General features: G+C 35.6%; 1 protein-coding gene across 2 annotated transcripts in view; it reads left to right on the top strand.

Moving 5' to 3' along the window:
* GMPS (guanosine monophosphate synthase) overlaps nucleotides 1–15,915 on the top strand; it is a 98,592-nt gene extending 82,677 nt beyond the window's left edge. For both annotated transcript variants that reach the window (XM_024741275.1, XM_024741280.1), the window contains 9 exons: nucleotides 236–387; nucleotides 1,487–1,660; nucleotides 3,039–3,144; nucleotides 4,520–4,635; nucleotides 7,038–7,163; nucleotides 10,345–10,460; nucleotides 13,524–13,654; nucleotides 14,565–14,737; nucleotides 15,793–15,915. In XM_024741275.1, the coding sequence (XP_024597043.1) occupies nucleotides 236–387; nucleotides 1,487–1,660; nucleotides 3,039–3,144; nucleotides 4,520–4,635; nucleotides 7,038–7,163; nucleotides 10,345–10,460; nucleotides 13,524–13,654; nucleotides 14,565–14,737; nucleotides 15,793–15,894 (1,196 nt within the window). In that variant the 3' untranslated portion in view covers nucleotides 15,895–15,915. The remainder of the gene's footprint in view (nucleotides 1–235; nucleotides 388–1,486; nucleotides 1,661–3,038; nucleotides 3,145–4,519; nucleotides 4,636–7,037; nucleotides 7,164–10,344; nucleotides 10,461–13,523; nucleotides 13,655–14,564; nucleotides 14,738–15,792) is intronic.
* Nucleotides 15,916–20,987: the final 5,072 nt, after the last annotated feature.

Raw genomic sequence — 20,987 nt, 5'->3', positions numbered from 1 at the left:
TTTTTTTTTTTTTTTTTTTTTTTTTTTTTTGCCACACGATTCTTAATGGAACAAGATTCAGTGAGTGCCTGTGTATGGACTCTGTCAGTCATAGTTTACTGGTAGTCCTAGAATATGCAGGCAAATTACAGGAGATCAGAGGATCCATCTGGGTTTTCTGTTTGTAGTTTGACCTATCATTTATGATTTTCAAATATCATGTTAGTTTAAAACATGCTTCTCTCCTCTTACCCAGTGATAAATGCTGCTCATTCTTTCTACAATGGAACAACAACTCTACCAATATCAGATGAAGACAGAACTCCACGAAAGAGAATTAGCAAAACCTTAAATATGACTACGAGTCCTGAGGAGAAAAGAAAAATAATTGGGGATACTTTTGTTAAGGTACCTTTTTAATATCCTCAATGTGTACTATTTTCGATGTGAATTTTAGTATTTTTTTCCTTATCATTATACCAAATAACCAAATTTTGTGACTAATTTTGATTCTTTTGTTGGCTAAGAGTTTTCCGATATATTGCTATTATACTGACTTAGTAAAAACTGTTTTATGTTTTTAAAAAACATATGTACTTATGTTTTCAGTTTGTTGTTTTCACTGCTTAAGAATAGATATTTTCAGTTGATATTAGATTTTAGTTCTTTGGGTATTTCAGTGGCTAGATTTTTTTAGGCTTTTGATGGGAATATTCATATACCTTTTTGAATCACATTAAGCATGTGTTTTGAGGGTTTTTTTGACTTTTTAAAAAATTTTATTAATGTATAGTTGGTTGACATTGACAATGTGCTTTTTTTTTTACTTTTTTATTGCTAATATTTTGTCTCTCTGTTTTTTTACATCTTTATTGGAGTATAATTGCTTTACAATGTTGTGTTAGTTTCTGCTGTATAACAACGTGAATCATCTATATGTATACATATGTTCCCCATATCCCCTCCCTCTTAAGTCTCATTCCCACCCTCCCTATCCCACCCCTCTAGGTGGTCACAAAGCACACAGCTGATCTCCCTGTGCTATGCAGCTGCTTTCCACTAGCTATCTATTTTACATTTGGTAGTGTATATATGTCCATGCCACTCTCTCACTTTGTCCCAGCTTACCCTTCCCCCTCCCCGTGTCCTCAAGTCCATTGTCTACGTCTGCATCTTTATTCCTATCCTGCCCCTAGTTTCATCAGAACCAATTTTTTTTAGATTCCATATATATGTGTTAGCATACAGTATTTGTTTTTCTCTTTCTGACTTACTTCACTGTGTATGACAGGCTATAGGTTCATCCACCTCACTACAAATAACTCAATTTCGTTTCTTTTTATAAGCATGTGTTCTTAAAGGAGTTTATTTTGGAGCACGGTAGATTTCATCTCCTGGTCAATATTGCAAAAAGACTCTTTAAGAAATTTAGCTGAAAATATAAAATTTTGCTGTCTTTTAGAAGAGTTCATCTCTTAAAAGGCTGTTTTACTCCTGTTGTTTGTAGATTGCCAATGAAGTAATTGGAGAAATGAACCTGAAACCAGAGGAGGTTTTCCTTGCCCAAGGTACTTTACGGCCTGATCTAATTGAAAGTGCATCCCTTGTTGCAAGTGGCAAAGCTGAACTCATCAAAACCCATCATAACGACACAGAGCTTATCAGAAAGTTGAGAGAGGAGGTAAAAGCTTATGAGAACTTTCGCATAAAACCTCCCTCCCTTAACCATTTTTAAGTGTATAGTTCAGTGGTGTCAAGTGTATTTGTATTGTTGTGAAACAGATCTCTGTAACTTTTTCATTTTTCAAAACTGAAACTCTATACCTGTTGAGCAACAGCTACCCTTTTCTCCCTCTCCCTAACCCCTGGTAACCTACCATTCTAATTTCTGTTTCAATGAATTTGACTACTTTAAATACCTCATAAGTGAAATCATACAGCATTTGTTTTTTTGTGACTGGCTTATTTCACTTAGTATAAGTCCTCAAGATTCATCCATATTGTAGCATGTGATAGGATTTCCTTTTTAAGCTGAATAATATTCTGTTGTATGTGTGTGTGTGTGTGTGTGTGTGTGTGTGTGTGTGTATATATATATATATAGTTAATTTATTTATCTACCAATGGACATTTGGATTGCTTCCACTTTCTTGTTGTTGTGAATTGTGCTGCTATGAACAGGGGTTTACAGATTCCTCTTGGAGCCCCTGCTTTCAGTTCTTTTGGATATGTACCAGGAAGTGGGATTTCTGAATCTTATGGTAGTTTTATTTTCAATTTTTTGAGGGACTTCCTTAATGTTTCCTTAGCAGCTATACTATATTACAGTCCCACCAACAGTGCACAAAGCTTCCAATTTCTCCATACCTTGCCCAACACTTGTTCTCTTCTGGTTTTTTTTTTTTTTTTTTTTTTTAATTAGCCATCCTAATGAGTGTGAATTACCTGTACCTTTTTATTATTTTAGGCATCCTAGTGGGTGAGAAGTGGTAGGTATCTCATTGTGGTTCTGATTTGCATTTCCCAAATAGCTAATGTCAATCATCTTTTATGTGCTTATTGGCTACTTATATGTCACCTTTGGAGAAATATCTATTCGGATCTTTTGCCCATTTTTAACTTGGCTTGTTTATCTTTTTATTATTGAATTGTATGTGTTCTTTATATAGTCTTGTTACAGCCCTTTATTAGATATATGATTTGCCTTCTGTAGGTTGTCTTTTCATTTTTTTGATGGTATCATTTGGAGAGTTTTAATTTTTAAACACTAGTATATTTTCTGATTTCCTTGTAAATCAGAGATTGGTGGGTAGGTTTGTTCTCATTTATTTCTATTTAAGAGGTTTACGTTTAAAATGGGTTTCAAAGAGAAATATGAAGATCACTAAAATATCTAATTTCTTATAAGCACATAGGGAGAAATACTTTAAAAGATGAAGTTTTAAAAACTGATTTTTAAAGGTAAAAGACAACAGGAAAAGCCAATAATTTGTTACTCTTTGTTTTCCATGTCATTTTGGTTACTAATTTGTATTAATTGGCGTTTTTATTCCCTGTAGGGAAAAGTCATAGAACCTTTGAAAGATTTTCATAAAGATGAAGTAAGAACCTTAGGCAGAGAACTTGGACTTCCAGAAGAGTTAGTTTCCAGGCATCCATTCCCAGGTAAAAAATAGAATTTTGTTTGATTTGTTACTATGCCTTCATGTTGAACAAAAATCAATTCAGACAGGTTTTGAAGTAATTTATCATCTTAGGGAATATGTAACTTTAAAGAAAGGAAAGGATGGATAGGGAATAAATATTCTTTTTAGTGCCTACTGTACATATTTCATTTTATTAAATACTCATTTTTATTGTATATATATTTATATATTACATTATCTTTGTGTAAACAGATTGTCATGTAATGTTGCCATCAGATGAGAAAGCCAAGAGATATTTTAATAACATTGCCACATAATTCTTAGTGTTAGAAATTGGGTTTATATGTTCTTTCTACTATACCATGATGTATTCCCCAGGGTTAAAACTCAGTTCTCTGACATCCTTATCCCCTAACTTGTCTGAATGGTTGAACCATTTCTTTGCACAGTGCTGTATGTATTTAATTCATGACCAAATGAAAATATTCAGTTTTTAAATAGTTATTTGCTGTCATAAAATAAAATTAATTAGAGGTGGTATTTGTTAAAGTTAGGACTGTGAGTCTTAACCTATTTTTGTTATGAGTTCTTGAGCTTGGCAAATCTTATACCTCAGTTTCTAGGTCTCTACAGTAGTCATTGGGTGATGAGTTGAGGGATTGGTCTAATTAAATGAAAAAGCATAGGAATAGTTAACATTTCTTGAGTACTAGTATGTGCTAGGCATTCTGCTAATACAGTATTTTACACATGTTGTCTTATTTGATCCTCACAATAGAAACTATTATGATCCTGTTGTCCAGCTGAGAGAATTTTGGGACAGAGGCTAGTTTGCCAAAAGTTATGCAGGTTGGGTTTGGAACCAGGATTCTAGCCCCAATAAGCTCTTCTCAGAGTTTGTTACTCTTAACTACTGTATTGCCTCCATAAACAGTGTTGCAAAGGTATAGCCCATATGGAGATTAGCACTTGTTTATATTACGAACTTCAACTGTAGTAATTTGAGACGTTCAGTCCCTAACGTGTGTTGGCAAAGGATTGTGTATGAAAGTAATTTTAAATAGATTGGCATGTATATTGTGAATTTAAAATATTTATTGGAGAATTTTGAGATTCTTAATACAGGGACTATTAAAATAAGAGGTGTATATCATTGATGTGAACAGAACTGAAGCATTCTAAAAATGATGAGTTGGATGGGAAACTAATAGCTGCATTTCATATTAAACACTTTAAAAAACCTAAATTGTATATGTCAGTTATATTTCAATAAAACTGGTTAAAATACAATGGCAGGGGTGTTTTATATTTTGGGAATAGTGACCTTTTTTTATTTAAAATTTTATATTAAACATAACATTTATATTAAATACCATTATTACTCTTCTCTTTAGGTCCAGGCCTGGCAATCAGAGTAATATGTGCTGAGGAACCTTATATCTGTAAGGATTTTCCTGAAACCAACAATATTTTGAAAATAGTAGCTGATTTTTCTGCAAGCGTTAAAAAGGTAATAATTTGCGTTGAATTTGTTTATTATAGGAGCTTTAAGCAGACATAGCTAATTGGTGCAAGGAATTGAATGGATTCTTGCTGTACTCCAGTCTTTATAATAAAATTGATTAGGGTTTCATTATTTGAAACTTCAGGGTAATTTAACCTTTGGAAATGACTATGAAGAAAGTATTCTACAGACACTCTTAAATGCAGACTTCTCTTTTCAGCCATTCCATATATTTTAACAGATTGGATACCTTGAATCCCTGAAAATACTAGATACAAAGTATTTTAAAATACCCTTTCATATTTATTGCAAGAAGGCAAGGGAGATCATTTTAGTTCTAAATTGAGGATGATGGAAATGTCTCCAGTTCTTCTGTATATTTGGTGCCTAAATTTATAATGTGTTAAAGTGGGCTTTGGTTGGTAGTGCTTCCAGTTGTCAGACAAAAAGCAATGTAAATTCTCTTTGGAGTCTCTTCAACCAGGCCTCAAATAATTCCCATAAATAGAGTTTCAACAAATATGAGCTTACAATAAAAAACTATAAAATAGATATAAAAGTAAGGCACCATGAATGAGAGCTAGTGGAAACAACTAGTAGAAGACCCTCAAGCACTTCAGATACTGGAATTAGCACATAGGCAACATTTAAAAGTACTGAGAATTAAAAGAAGCAATTTTTAATAAGAATAAGGTATATAAGAGACTATAAAAAGTGACTGGGGAGCTTTGAAAAAAAATTACGTTCTAGAAATGAAAATAAAATTAAAAAGAGCTAAAGAGAGAATTAGTGAAGATTGATGTTAACTTATCCAGAAATTGGAACAAAGCATCAAAGACAAAATATGGTTCATAGAGGTTAATGTAGAATGAGAATGTCAACTTTAATGTATATCCAGAAGGAGATAATAGACAAAAGTATTGAAATTCCTCCACACTGGTGAAAGATACCATGCCTCAGATTCAGGAAGCATAATAACATCCCAATCAGGATAAAGGAGAAGAATTTGACACCTAATAGGCATAACTATGGAAGCTACAGGCTACCAAAGACAAAGCAGCTGCAAAGAAAAGATTGATTGCTGCATAAAGGAAAGGCTATTACTGGAAGCAGTAGTTAAAAGCAGGAAGAATTCAAAGTACCAAGAGAAAATAATTGTGAACAATAGTGAATAGATAAACTGTCTCAAAGAACTAGGGCAAAATAAAGACATTTTCACATAAACAGAATTTACTACCAACAGTCTGTTACTTAAGGAACTATAAAGGCAGTGGTTCTCAACCTTGGCTGTGTATTAGATTCAACAGGGGGAGCTTTTGAAGTATTCTATGCTTGGGCCCCTTCTCCCTAGAATTTATTTAATTGATGTGGGATGGGACCTGAGCATACTAAGAAATTTGAATGTATAGCTAAGGTTGAGAACCACTGTTTTAAAGAAATGACTTGAGGAGAGGCAAAAGGATGCCAGTTGAAAGGTCTGAGATACAGGGACTGGTAAGCAAATAAAATGGTAAATGGATAAAATTAAACAGACATGGACTGTATAAACTGATCTAAATTTTGGTGTTTATTTAAAAAAAATAGTATAACATTATATAGCTAAAATAGCATAGAAGCCACAGGGGGATCAATTGGAGTTAAAGCATTCAAAGATCTTTGTATTTTTTGCCAGATGGGCAGAGGTGATTCTCTTTTGTTAAATATCCCTACTTAAGGGGAAATGATAAAGAATAAAAATAGAGGGTTTAACTTCACAACTAGTAAAGGGGAAATAAATGAGCTGGGAGAAATCATCAGTTCAGAGGAATATAAAAAAGGAGAAAGAAATATAAAAAGTGGGGCAAATAGAAACTACTGAATTAAATGGTAGGATGGAATTCAACCATATTATTAACCCACAATTAAAAGGATTAACATCTTTACTTAGGACATAATTGTCAAACTAGATTGAGGAATAAAATCTATCTATAGTCTGTTTACCTAGGGATAGGAAGAGGGAAGGTAAAAGAACAGAAAAACATACACCAGGCAAATAAACCAAAAAAAAGGAAGTAGGTAGAGATATATTAATTTCAGACAAAGTTGACTTTATGGCAAAAAGTTTCCTTAGAGATAAGGAGAAGGTTTGACTCACGTGAGGTGTCCCTTGCTGTTGACAGAGGATTAAAGCCTCCATGTATGTAAATCTAATCTGTGTTTCTTGTCCTGATATTTAACTTCTCATAGCCCTGGCGCTCAGAAATGAAATTCTGACACACTGCATAGCACGCACAAGTCAGAGAGAAATACCAAATAGAATCTATTGCTATAAACCAGAAAGTGTAGATACATAAGATAGTAAAATGTACCAAAAGAGTGAATGCTGTTATTTCTTGAAACCCTGAGGAGTGTGTCTTTGGTTTTCCTAGCCACATACACTATTACAGAGAGTCAAAGCCTGCACAACAGAAGAGGATCAGGAGAAGCTGATGCAAATTACAAGTCTGCATTCACTGAATGCCTTCCTGCTACCAATTAAAACTGTGGGTGTGCAGGTGAGTTGTGTGACTTCATTGACCTGTGACATAACTTTCTGCTGCTCTTTTTGCTAATATTGAAATAGGAATGTCTTAGGAAAATGAAATACAAAAGTATATACACCAAGTTTAAAAATGTAAAAAGGCAATATTTTATAGAATGTTTATGAAGTGAATAAGGTAATAGGAACTAAATATTCAGGCTGAGATTTTATAGACTTGAAATACCTGTCATCTGTAACAAAAGTAAAAAAAAATTCAAAGAATGATTTGCTATAGGATTGGCTTGCTTGCTTCTGCCTTGAAGAACAGGTACCGAGAGGTCATGTCCTCGTTTATCCTTCTTGATGTGAAATATTCTGTGGCTTTAGAAGTCTCTAACTGCAAGAAGGCCCCCAGATGTACATGTTACACCATTTACCCATTGTTCTCAGCTTGTGTATACCTTAAACCAGTGTCCTCTGCCTCTTCAACATGTCCCATCTCTCCCTCTCTCTCTCTTAGCTGTGATAATGTACAACTAACATTTTCAGTATGTTCTGTCTTTCCAATTGTAAAAGCATGTGACTGTAATATAGTTCTCATTTTTGAAATGCTATTCATAGATTATATTAAATTCTTTATTTATATGATCATCGGGTGAGTTTCTGGGGGGAAGAAAGCTTGGGAATCTAGGGAAGAGGAAGGTTTCTTTTCTGTGATTTAGCATTTGAAGTTAAATGAAAACTAGAAAAGGTGTCAATAATTCAACTCAAAATGGTGCAAGTGCCAGTTAAGTGGGTTAATGTGTTTATAATGTTCTCTTATAGTAGAATTATGCATGGGAAGAAATTAAATACATTTTAGAGATTGTTCATCTAAAACTTAATATATACTTTTCCATAAATATGTGAATCTGAGCCATCCTTTTAAATTCCTCTTTCTCCTGAATTCATGTAGCTCTGTTTGTAAATGAGACAATAAAAATTCATCGTTACTTTAAAATTAAACTAAAATATTTTAGTTCATGGAAATGATAGGGCCAGCTATTTCCCCTCTTCTCCCTCTTTTTAAAGGCCCTATGTGAAAGCTACTTATATTGTTTTTAAATCATGTTGAAATAACCATTCCTGGAATTGTAGGAATAATTTTCTTTCAATGGTGTATGGATTATCTCATCATATATAGATTCATTTTGAAACTCATCGTTTGATATTTCAGCCAGATATTACCCTACTATATAAAAATAGAAGAGCAGACAAGTGGTTTTTTTTGTTTTTGTTTTTGTTTTTTCCAGTCCTAAGTAGATCTATTATAGAAAACTTCCAGCTCTGTATGCTAACTCCTGCTAGGCAGGGAGTTGAACTAGTTCCCCATTCCCCGTTTTTGATAAGTTCGTAGGTAATGCTATGGATAAATAAATAAATATAATTTGTTGGATGAGTGATTTCTTTTTTAAAAAATATGATTAACATATATATACACTATTATATATGAAATAGGTAAACAACTGTATAGTACAGGGAACTATAACCTGTAATGGAAAAGAATCTGAAAAAGAGTTTTATATATATATATATATATATATATATATAAGTGAATCACTTTGCTGTACACTTGAAACTAATACAACATTGTAATAATTACACTTCAATTTAAAAAAATGAAACTTATTCAGGCTCTACTATTTTTCCCATCAAAATAGAAGTTTCTTTTGTTGTTGGTTATCTTAACTTTATCTAGTCTCTTAGGCCTTTGAAGCTGAGACTCTTAGAAGTCCAGATAAAAATCATAATTCATGGTTAGTATAGCAATGAAGTTTATTTTCTAAATACCAAAATAAACTGCATTTGTAAAAAAAAAAAATGTACAGTACATTTAAAAAGTAATTCTCCCTATTTCTGCTCTCCAGTTAAATGTTCCCTCCAGAACCATTTAGAAAGAAAATGAAAGGGAATCATTGACAACTTTTTCATCACCTTTTTCTTTTAACTGAACATCATTAACTTCTTTTCATGCCATTGCAAGTAGATTCTTATTCTTAACTGCTGCCTTATATTCCATGTATGATTATACCATAATTTATTTAATCATTCCCCTACCAATGGACATTTAAACCATTTTCACTTTGTCACTATTATAGGCATTTCAGCAAGTAGTATCTTATTTTTCCAAGCAGTTATTCATGTATTTCAGTAATATTTTCAGGATTAAAGAGCATGTACATTTTAAACTTTGATAAATACTATTATATTAGCAGTCAAATAGTCTGAATTCTTAAGTTTACTGTGTATTAGGTAGTTATCTAATGAATCTTACTTTTAAGTTGCTTTTCAGTTTAAATTTTTTTTTAAGTAAATGACTTGGATTAAACAGGACAGAGGAAAAGGGAATCAATATTATCAATTTTATTCACTTATTTTAAAATTAACTTTCTTATTATAAAGGAATAAATTATTTTTATATCTGACTTGAGAATCCTTTGTCCATCTAAAGGATTTGGCAGATCTTGTCTGCCAAATTAAATGTGCTGGCTATCTGTAGTTCGGCAGGTATTTGGAATGAAATCCCAGTGGATCTCTGGTGTATGTTGAATAAATTATTGAAATTACCGTGACACTTCTTTTTAATGTCTGAGCTGACATTTAGGTAGAATTTAACAGGGGATGTTAGGGACTTCCCTGGTGGTCCAGTGGTAAGGAGTCCGCCTTCCAGTGTAGGGGACACGGGTTCGATCCCTGGTCAGGGAACTAAGATCCCACATGATGCGGGGCAACTAAGCCCACACTGCTGAGCTTGTGCGCCTCAACTAGAGAGCCCGCGTGCCACAAACTACAGAGCCCACGTGCTCTGGAACCTGCACACCACAGCTACAGAGCTCACGGGCCCTGGAGCCTGCACGCCACAACTAGAGAAGACAAAACCCGCACAGCACAATGAAGAGCCCATGCGCTGCAGTGAAAGATCCCACATGCCTCAACTAAGACCCGATGCAGCCAAAAATAATGAATAAATAAATAATACAAAAAACTGTTAAATAGGGGATTTTAATTTAGGATTTGTTTATATCATTAGCAAACTATCCATATATACTTATAGTCAAGCATATTTTTGTTTAAAAAATTGCTATTAATGGTGTCATCATGCATGAAATATTTTCCAGTCCATCTTTTGAATTCTGTAAAATCATTAAAATTATCAATTGTATTTTTATTTTCAGGGTGACTGTCGTTCTTATAGTTATGTGTGTGGAATCTCCAGTAAGGGTGAGCCTGACTGGGAATCTCTTATTTTCCTGGCTAGACTTATACCTCGCATGTGTCACAACATTAACAGGTGTGTTCTGCAGGTGGTGGTGGGGTGAAATGTAATGGAAGGATGTGTTTTTTTTTAAGGTCTTCCCATGTTGAAAGATCAGTGGCTCAAGTGTAGATACAGGTATGTGCTTAGGTCATAATCCAGCAGATATTTAATAATACCTTGTACTTTGTTCCTTCATTACAGTGCAATCATCTGCTTATTAAAATATTTTTTGCTTGAGAAATAGGAAGGTTTTTAATTGTAATATGAAATACTAAAGACAGCTTTAAAAACATGTCTTCCCAATTAGCAATTTACACTACTTGTTTTATGATTAGATGTTTTATTCCAGAAGGATTGAAAGAATTGTACAGGTTATAGAATTACTGTTAGGGACTTAGTCAATTTAATAATAATTCCAGAGTAAATCGAAAGAGACATATGCCAGATATCGTCAAAGTAACAGCGTTAAGTGTTTAAAAAAATTTGAATTTAGTTTTTCAGATCCAGTTTTCCTTTAATTTACACATTAATTTCTTATGTTGTATATATCAATAACTGATTTATTGATATAATCTTTATGTAATACTGAGCATTGTCTGTTATAAGTTCAAAAGTCTTACTCATTTAGTACCAGATTGCTAATTAAATCTTATTTTACAGTGTTTCACTCTTTTCTGTTTTCTTCATGGGTTTTAGGCAGTTAACAACCAAAAAGAATTTCTTGAGATTTCAGTTTACTCAAATTAGCTACAGAAAGTATAAACCTACTTGTTGGTGTTTACTTAGCAGGGTATGTATATTTCTATACTGGTGTGGCTAGTATTTGTAGGCTGGTATGGCCTTCAAGACAAGAAGTCAAAGGGAAATCACATTTTTACTGATGGGAACATGTCCTTTAAAAGGCTTGCATAGATGAACCGAAGGCCCCCAAATACAGAAGCACCTTTAACACACTGAAAGGGTGAATTATTAATAAATAATGGTAAATTTGTAATTGCCTGTTTTGAATGGAGATAATTGTCTTGGTTAAAATAATGGTTCATAATTCATCTTCTGAAACATGCTAATACCTAAATAAACTTCATAGGTCATACAGAAAATTCCCTTTCACTAAGTTTGGCTCCACGGCTTTTACTACATAATTAATATGTTTTTCATTTCACAACATTCTTGTTTCATCTGTCTCTTTGTCCTTTTCTTTTGCCGAAGAGCACTCACCCTTGTTTAAACTTTATCTCGGTCCTTTTATAGTCTGGTTTCTCTGCCTGTCTTTTCTTTTTTCCCCATTTGTCTCTCCCTCCATTAACCCTTCCTCCCTCCTCAAAAAAGGAAAAAAATAAAGTCTAACAACCAATAAACAAAAAACTAGATTTTAAATATGAACCTAGCAAGTCCTTAAAGGGTGTTGGTGAATTTTTGATTTCTTTGCCAGGGTCTTTTTTTGGGAATTGGAATTTAAAAAAAGAAAGAAAAAAAAAAAGCTTTCCATTTTTACCAGTCTTTCCCCCCTAATTTGCATGCTGGAACCTTTATATAGAGAGGAACGGTTCCAGTTTTACTGGAAGGTTACCTATCCCTGTACATTCTATGATCACTCTTGTTTGAACGAAATAAAAGAAAAAGGAGCAAGTTCATGGCATTCTCTTGCATAGTTGCTTTTTTCCTCTAAGGATTGTTTATGAGCTCTAGGAACTATTTTGTTTAGAAGAAGTGTGGCTTACTTTCTATGCATGGAACAAAACCCTTCTTGTGACAGTATGTTTGGAAGGAGGCAATGAAGTATTTGGTGGTAGTGGTGGTTTTAATCTGATGCTTTTTTCTTCCATATGTTTTATTTTAAGTACCTATTAAGAAAAAAGTATTATTAAACTTCACCATGGTAATTGCAGGGGAGATTTATTTTCTCTGCTAAAGACAGAAGGGCTAAGGAAAAGGGACAGTTGCCTGCTGGCTGGAGTTGGATTGGAAAGAACCAGGTGGCACTCATCCCTACCCCTTCTCTCTCTTGTTTTCTGGGTGAAGGTTGTAGAACAGATTCCTCAAACCATTGGCAAGATTCCCCTTGAATTGTTGTAATTATTTGATCCTAATTTCCTCAAGCTACCTTCCAAATCCTACTTTTATTAACATCTGCAGCATACCTTCATAAGTTTCAAACAGACATTTACTTGAAGCAGTAGTAAGTCATTCCTTTTCAACCAAGTCTTAACTTTGGTGATATTCTTAACCTTTCTTTGGGATCAGTGTTTTCCAAAATGTAAAAAAAAGAAAAAAAAGGTTGAGTTGGCAGTCAAATAAGTTTGGGAAATTCACTGTAGTCTCATCTTGGAAGTTTCTAGCACATACTATAGTTTCTGAGGTTTTGTTATAAAACCTATTTATTTAATTTGGTGTTTCCCCAGGAATTTCCTAGGGCTACTGTAACAAATTTCCACAAACTGGAAGGCTTAAAACAACAGAAACCTATTATCTCACAGTTCTGGAGGCTATTGAAGGCTATAAGTCTGAAATCAAGGGTGGTGTCAGCAGGGCCATGGCTCTCTCAGAAGGCTCTAGGGGGAAAATCCTGCCTCGTCTCTTCATAGTTTCTGTTGTTTGCTGGCAGTCATTGGTTTGTGGCAGTGTAACTCCAATCTTTGTCTCCATCTTTACATGGCTGTCTTTTCTCCGTGTGGCTATGTTTACAGATTTCCTTCTTCTTAGAAGAACACCCACCAATCATTGGATTAATCCCCCCAAACACCATTATGACCTTTGTTTGATTACCTTTTCAAGGACCCTATTTTCACCCACAGAATCCAGATGGACATGAAGTTTTGGGGATACACTTCAATCCAGTACATTAAATGGAAAGAGGATTGTGATAATCACTTACATCTTCGCACGTTCTGAGATACTAGTATTCCAGAAAATATACTTTGAGGAAGGTTCATAGAATAGAGACCCTTCTATAATCTTATATCCTATCCTACCCATTTGGGGATTTGAAGTGGGTAAGAGACGGGCCTAAGAACAAATGGAAAGAATGTTATTTTATGTGCTTTGCTTCTCTTACTAAAACGTATTTTCTCTATAATTTTCACTACCCCCTTCTAGAGTTGTATATATATTTGGCTCACCAGTTAAAGAACCTCCTACAGATGTTACTCCCACTTTCTTGACAACAGGGGTGCTCAGTACTTTACGCCAAGCTGATTTTGAGGCCCATAACATTCTCAGGGAGTCTGGTAAGCTGCCCATTTTGTTCATCACTGAATGCTCTAACTAGATTTTGGAAGCATGGCATTATTATTTCTAGTAGGAGGACTCAGCTTTTAGTTTTATTATTTAATTCTTTGGGTAGTTCTGTGACATTGCCGTATCTGTATAAAATTTATTCACCTTTGTGGTCATTTGCGGACATGTACAAAGTGGCAAAAAATTTGAGTTGCTCAACTCATATGTTCCCAGCTGAGGTTGAACAAGGCAATCCTCTGCCTTCTTGTTTCAGCTCTTTCTATAAACAAGTGTCCCTTTTGTGGTCTATTTAATGACATGTCTTTTTGCATTTTCATGCTTTTTGTTGGTGTTTTCACTGTTTAAAATAGTGCTGAGGTGCTGTCTAGGTTCCTAAGCACAGGAAGGCTGTGATGTAACTTACTGAGAAAATAGGTTTGTTAGATAAGATTCATTCAGGCATGAGTTATAGTGCCATTGGCTGTGAGCTCAACGCTAATGAACCTACAATAAATATTGCATAAGGTGTCTTTAAACAGACACACACATAAGCAAGGATATGTATTAATCAGTTGATGAAAGTGGTCAGGAACCTAACTCTGTATTTCCCCTAGGGTTAGTGGTTCAGTATTTTCTTATTCAGTGTCTGCAGTATAGAAGATAACTACTATGAATAATGAATTGACTTTATATCACATCACTGTAACATATCACTGCAGTCATCAAATTCTGTAGTTTGTATTTGTGATTATGTTTACTTACAGTGCTATGAGAGTAGCTAAAAACAGTACATGATGACAGTCCCAAGAAGTGGTGTGTGTATGTGTGCGATTTTAGATCTGTCTGGGGGGATTTAATTGAGCAGAGAGTGCTTTTCTATGGTGTGGTGATTGGTTCTACATGTTAACTTCCTTTCTTTAGGGTATGCTGGGAAAGTCAGCCAGATGCCGGTGATTTTGACACCTTTACATTTTGATCGGGACCCACTTCAGAAGCAGCCTTCATGCCAGAGATCCGTGGTTATTCGAACCTTTATTACTAGTGATTTCATGACTGGTATACCTGCAACCCCTGGCAATGAGATCCCTGTAGAGGTAACTTATACTTTTTTTTCCTAATGTACATTTTTAATACCTTATACATTTTATAATAATGGTGAATGGAATAGGCTATGGCAATGTTGGTATTTCTGAGGTTGGTTTTCTGTTCATAAAATAGGCTCTTTTTAATCTCCACATAATTGGTTGTTTAATACACTATAGTAGAAAAAGGCCTTAAGTTTATTAAACTCCAGATGTCTGATTACTATGTGGAGAATCACCAACTCTAATCTATCATTTCATCTAATCTTGCCAACCTCTACTTTATAAATAGTATCCTCCAAGTAGAGAAGAAAACACTAAGAGTGAGGAAGAGTTTATTAGACATAAGGGTGAGATTTGATGGCGTTATGGCCAGGCACCCATGAATTTCTTGTTGCTCTGCCTATTAGCAATTGCAGTTTTGATCACCATCTTCCTTTCTTATTATCCCTCCACTAGAGTGTTCCAGAGGAGCTATTTGCATAATGGCAAATGAAAGTCAAAGCGAGACTTTATTAGTTGGACCACTGTTCCAGGACTCTAATACAGGGCTCTGATTATATATAGCTAGATAGCTGGGTTGGAGAATGCGGCTTAGAGTCTGTTTTCCCTTAGGCTCACATTTGCCAAGTCTCTGGCCAGTCAAGTGACAAGGCCTTCCTTGTCTATACATATAGCAATGATTATTATTACCTTGCATTATGTGCCACCTTGGTGGCCTCGACGTTGTAAGCCACAGATAATTTGTGAAGCATTGGCATAAACCCGTAAAATCAGATACTTGGATGCCACAGCAATGTCAAATTGCTATAAATGCTTCTAAACACTTGTTATGGACCACTAACAAACATGACTTGCAGACTGCACTTTGAGTAGTACTGAATTTAAGTCACTTAAATCTATAGAGCATCACTACATAAATTAATCATAAATATATCCCATATACAGAGAGGACGATAGTAAAAATAGATTGTGTTTTAATTTCGAATTACAATTGCAGGACTTCTAAGTCTGTTAGACACACAGTGGACCCTGGCTCTTTATTTATAATCTTTGTTTTATAACAGGTGGTGTTAAAGATGGTCACTGAGATTAAGAAGATTCCTGGTATTTCTCGAATTATGTATGACTTAACATCAAAGCCCCCAGGAACTACTGAGTGGGAGTAATAAACTTCTTGTTCTACTAAAGTTCCGTGTGCAGATTAAATTGATTAGAAACCATTCCCAGTATTGACATGCAGTACTGTCAAAACAGTTACTGGAGCAACTACATCACATCTGAGTTCTCTGCAGCAAAAATCTACGGCTTAAGAGCTGAGTTGGGGATAACTAAAAGGGACTGAAGAGTTTGTATGGGTATAATCAGAGCACCATTGCCTACACTCAGACACTGACACTGCTTTTGCCTTTACCTCTGCCTCACTTGTTCTTTATGTATAAACTCACTGTTGCTATTGATGTCTCTGTCATCGAAGATGTATGGGAGTGGGTGAGTTTGGGGGCTGGTAATGGACTTCTGTCCCCTTGCCAGTTTCTAAGAGATGTTAGAAACACCATTATTTGCCAATGTGACTTAGTATGTATTCCTTATGGAGAATCTGCGTTTCCCGTAAAGTAACCTCATTCCTCCAAAGGTTCTGGGAAGGGGTCAACATATCAGATAAAGGTTTAGGTGGGCTATTCCATCCACTTTTGCAGGACACTGGGGCCCTAAAATGGTAAGCTACCTTAAGATGGAAAAGCACCAGGAATTTGTTCAAGTACTTTGAATTTTATGTCATCACAGCCATGGGAGGAAGGAACTATGAGTAGTCTCAGTTTAAAGTGTTTTCAAATCATGCTCCACGTTGCATACTGTCAACCTGTTTATTGGTAAGGAGCTTTATCCTCCCAGCCTTATTGCCAGCTCCCATAGCCTTGTAGAGGAAGTTTCTGTTCTCTCCCCAGAAGAGACTGCCTTTGGTCTAGCATAGATAAAGTTTAAGCATTTTAATCTTGTTTGGTCAAGCAGCTCTGAGATCACAGAAACCATCGTGCACGCCCACAACTTACAAATGCATGCCTGCAGTGATCTCGTAAAGAGTTGTAAAATGAACTCTTAGATGTAATCTATAGATACATTTTTTTATGCACTGCTCAGAAGATTGTAACCAGTCTTGGCTCGTGTGAAGTATTGCCAAACTTTGTACTCCTTTCTGCCAGCTGTAAGAGAAGATTTAAGAACTGGTATAGGACTGTTTGCCATTGCCACCAGTTTCTAACAGATGCTTTTATAACATTCATAAAAATAGTACTAGGTTTGAATTCTGCAGCCATTTTTCTCTCAGTATTTTAGCTGATGTTACTATTTAAAAATGTTACCATGGGGCTTCCTTGGTGGCGCAGTGGTTGAGAGTCTGCCTGCCGATGCAGGGGACATGGGTTCGTGCCCCGGTCTGGGAGGATCCCACATGCCACAGAGCAGCTAGGCCCATGAGCCATGGCCGCTGAGCCTGCGCGTCCGGAGCCTGTGCTCCGCAACGGGAGAGCCCACAACAGTGAGAGGCCGGCGTACCGCAAAAAAAAAAAAATGTTACCATGTTTGTCTCATACCAGTTCCATCTTAGATTGCTGCCTCTTACCTAATCTTCAAGATCTTTTGTATTAATCAGGTATACAGTTTTGTTTGGGATTCATTGTTAGGTAAATAATAAAATTACGCATGGCAGAAGTCTTCCTTTCATTCTGTTTGGCACAGGGTATAAGAAAACTGTGTTGCTGAACCAGCAAGGGAAGAGCTTCTGACTGCTGTAACAGGTATCTGTATCTGAGAGACAGGAGTGTTTGATTTCTACAAAACTTGAAGAGTTCATTCTCTGTCCTAATGATGAGGAACTCATAATGGCTTTTTGCAAAAAGGGTATATTAGTGGTCTGGCCTTAACAGATTTGGAGGCATGTTATTTTAGAGCTGTAATAGACAACCTAAAAAAGGCTTATAAACATTTGTGTTTAGTGAAAAGAATTCCTCTTCTAGAAAAAGTGTCTTATGATTTTGCATTCAAGCAAATAATAGGAATCTAGGAAGACTTTTTTCCTAAAGTATATTCTGTGGAACACTGTTGCACAGAGATAAAGGGTTAGGTGATCATATAAGTTTGCAAAGTGCTGCTCACTTGTCCTTCCATCTTGGAGATTTATGGTATACGTTATTTTCAAAGCTCTGAGAAATTTTGAAGTTAGAAACAATTGTTTTTTAACTTAATGTTTTCCTGATATTTGTTCACTAAACTCCTTTTATATAATCCTTCTTAAAACTGTAAAAATGGTTTCTCCAAAACACTTCTCGACATGATATACTAAAAAAAAAAAATCTAGAATTCAGAGATTTCTTAATATTTAGTACCCTCTCTTCCTTTTCAAAGAACTTGTTGCTTTGTGCCATATAGTATTACTCTATACCTTCACAGTATTTCATCTGAGGACCTGAGAAAAGTTAAGATTGCAGTTCCATTTTACAGTTAAGGAAACAAGCCCAGGTTAGTAATGGCTACCTGAAGAGTTTCAGAATTAAATGCAGGGTTTCCCAGTTATTCTTTTTTAAAGTGAATTTTGGCACCTAAAATTATATAAACTTACTGGATGGTTATTTTTAACCAAGGCTTAGAACAGTGGCTTCCTGTCTAATAACATTCATCATTGGTTATCCTTGACAGCTCATGACTGCTTTCCCAACACTCACCACTTACCTGGGAATATATTCTATCTAATAAATATATTTTGTTTCTTTGTACCTATAGAAGGAGGAAGGCAGGTTAGTGAAAGCATCATTTATTCTTAAGATTGGTGGGCACAAAAGAAACTTGAGAACCAGATAACCTTGCCCCAGCTTTGTGGCCCAATCTATGATCATCAGCTCTGTTAGAAGTAGCAGCCTGGCATAATTGCTGAGAGTAGGTCTTTAGATGTATCTGGAAGATAGGGTTACCCGAGTTTCCCATCTTTTGCCACTCCTTTATCCTAAGATAGGTGCATGCGTGTAGCCAAACAAGCATCATAAAAGTTTGTTTCCTTGCTATGTTTGGGCTTATCCCCTGATAGCCCATTTTATTGAGTAACGAATCAAACCTCTAGAGCAGGGGTCCTCAACCCCTGCGCCGCGGACTGCTACCAGTCTGTGGCCTGTTTAGGAACCAGGCCGCACAGCAGGAGGTGAGCGGCGGGCGGGCGAGCGAGCGAAGCTTCATCTTCCGCTCCCCATCGCTCCCATCGCTTGCATTACCGGCTGAACCATCCCCAGCCCGTCCGCTGAAAAATTGTCTTCCACGAAACCGGTCCCTTGTGCCAGAAAGGTTGGGGACCACTGCTCTTGAGAATGAGGACATTCAGAGTAGGTAGGTAGGGCCATTCATCTTTAGTGCTTTGTCTTGCCATTAAACAGCTGTGTGAACTTGGTCATTTCTGTGTTTTTTTAACATGTAAGATGAGGCAGTTGAATTATATTTACATCAAATCCAGCTCTAAATTCTTATTTTACAAATAACAAGAAAAAACATAGCAGGAGATAGAATGGAGAAATGGGATAGTTTTAAGTGCTTTTAACATCAGATATGACCCGGCCAAAAGTAAACATTAAAATATTGTAAAATCAGATATTAATTACCATTTTTTGAACCTGAGGCATAGATCAAGGTTTGACCACTTGAGAATCTTTCTTCTTTTGTGACTGTGACACTTGGAAGATACTCATCAACAACATGTTCCTAGGCGCAATCTCTTTATGTGTTTTTGGAAAAGTTAACAAGAGTATGCTTTGGCTTTGAGACCAGTGAAAAGTCTCCCATACTCAACTTATATATAGCTAATTGTTGGCAAAGCTAGAATCCAGGTTTTCTGCTCTCTACATTGAAGAGGTAATGCTCCAAGGCCCTTCAAGGCAAGGCTTAACAGGAAGTTCTCAGTGTGTAATTGACCATCAGGGATAAGTGTATTTCCAAGGTGTTTGTCATCTTCTTAGGGCTAAGTGAGTATTAGTTTCTGAAAATAGTACTGTCTCTCAGAAATCTTCTGAAACTCTCATGCCCAATGTTATATCTCTGTTTCTTCCTACCTTTCCAAACAGCTCCCTTTCCTACTCCTAACACCCTCCTCCTCTCTCCCCCTCTCCTGAATTCTCATTGGAATGTGGTGAGAACACACCTTAGCTATTACCTCAGTAGATGCTTGTTTCATTGGCCCCCAATTAGAATTTTTTTGGACTGTTCGTAGTAGTATTTATTTATTTATTTATGTTTTTTTACTTTTACTCATTCTTTTTTTTTTTATAAATTTTTATTGAGGTATAGTTGATTTACCATGTTGTTGTAGTTTCAGGTGTACAGCAAAGTGAATTTGTTATATATCAACTCTATTTTAGATTCTATTCCCATATAGGCCATTACAGAGTATTGAGTAGAGTTCCCTGTGCTATGCAATTAGTTATTAGTTATCTCTTTTATATATGGTAGTGTGTATGTGTCAGCCCCAATCTCCCAATTTACCCCTCCCCCTCCCTTTACCCCCGGTAACCATAAGTTTAATTTCTACATCTGTAACTCTATTTCTGTTTTGTAAATAAGTTCATTTGTAGCCTTTTATTAGATTCCACATATAAGCGATATCATATATTTGTTTTTCTTTTCTGACTTACTTCACTCAGTATGACAATGTCTGGGTCCATCCATGTTGCTGCAAATGGCATTATTTCATTCTCTTTTATGGCTAATATTCCATTGTATATATGTACCACATCTTCTTTATCCATTTCTCTGTTGATGGACATTTAGGTTGCTTCCATGTTCTGGCTATTGTAAATAGTGCTGCAGTGAACATTGGGGTGTATGTATCTTTGAATTATAGTTTTCTCCAGATAGATGCCCAGTAGTGGGATTGCTGGATCATATGGTAGCTCTAGTTTTTTAAGGAACCTCCATACTGTTCTCCATAGTGGCTGTACCAGTTTACATTCCCACCAACAGTAATGAAAATAAAAACAAAAATAAACAAATGGGACCTAATTAAACTTAAAAGCTTTTGCACAGCAAAGGAAACCATAAACAAAACAAGAAGACAAACCTCAGGATAGGAGAAAATACTTGCAAATGAAGCAAGTGACAAGGGATTAATCTCCAAAATATACAAACAGCTTATGCAGCTCAATATCAAAAAAACAAACAACCCAATCAAAAAATGGACAGAAAATCTACATAGACATTTCTCCAAAGAAGACATAGAGGTGGTTAA

Source organism: Neophocaena asiaeorientalis, unplaced genomic scaffold (genome assembly GCF_003031525.2).
Source record: "Neophocaena asiaeorientalis asiaeorientalis breed wild unplaced genomic scaffold, Neophocaena_asiaeorientalis_V1.1 scaffold556, whole genome shotgun sequence".
Lineage (NCBI taxonomy): Eukaryota > Metazoa > Chordata > Mammalia > Artiodactyla > Phocoenidae > Neophocaena > Neophocaena asiaeorientalis.
This window is presented reverse-complemented; position numbering and strand designations above follow the sequence as displayed.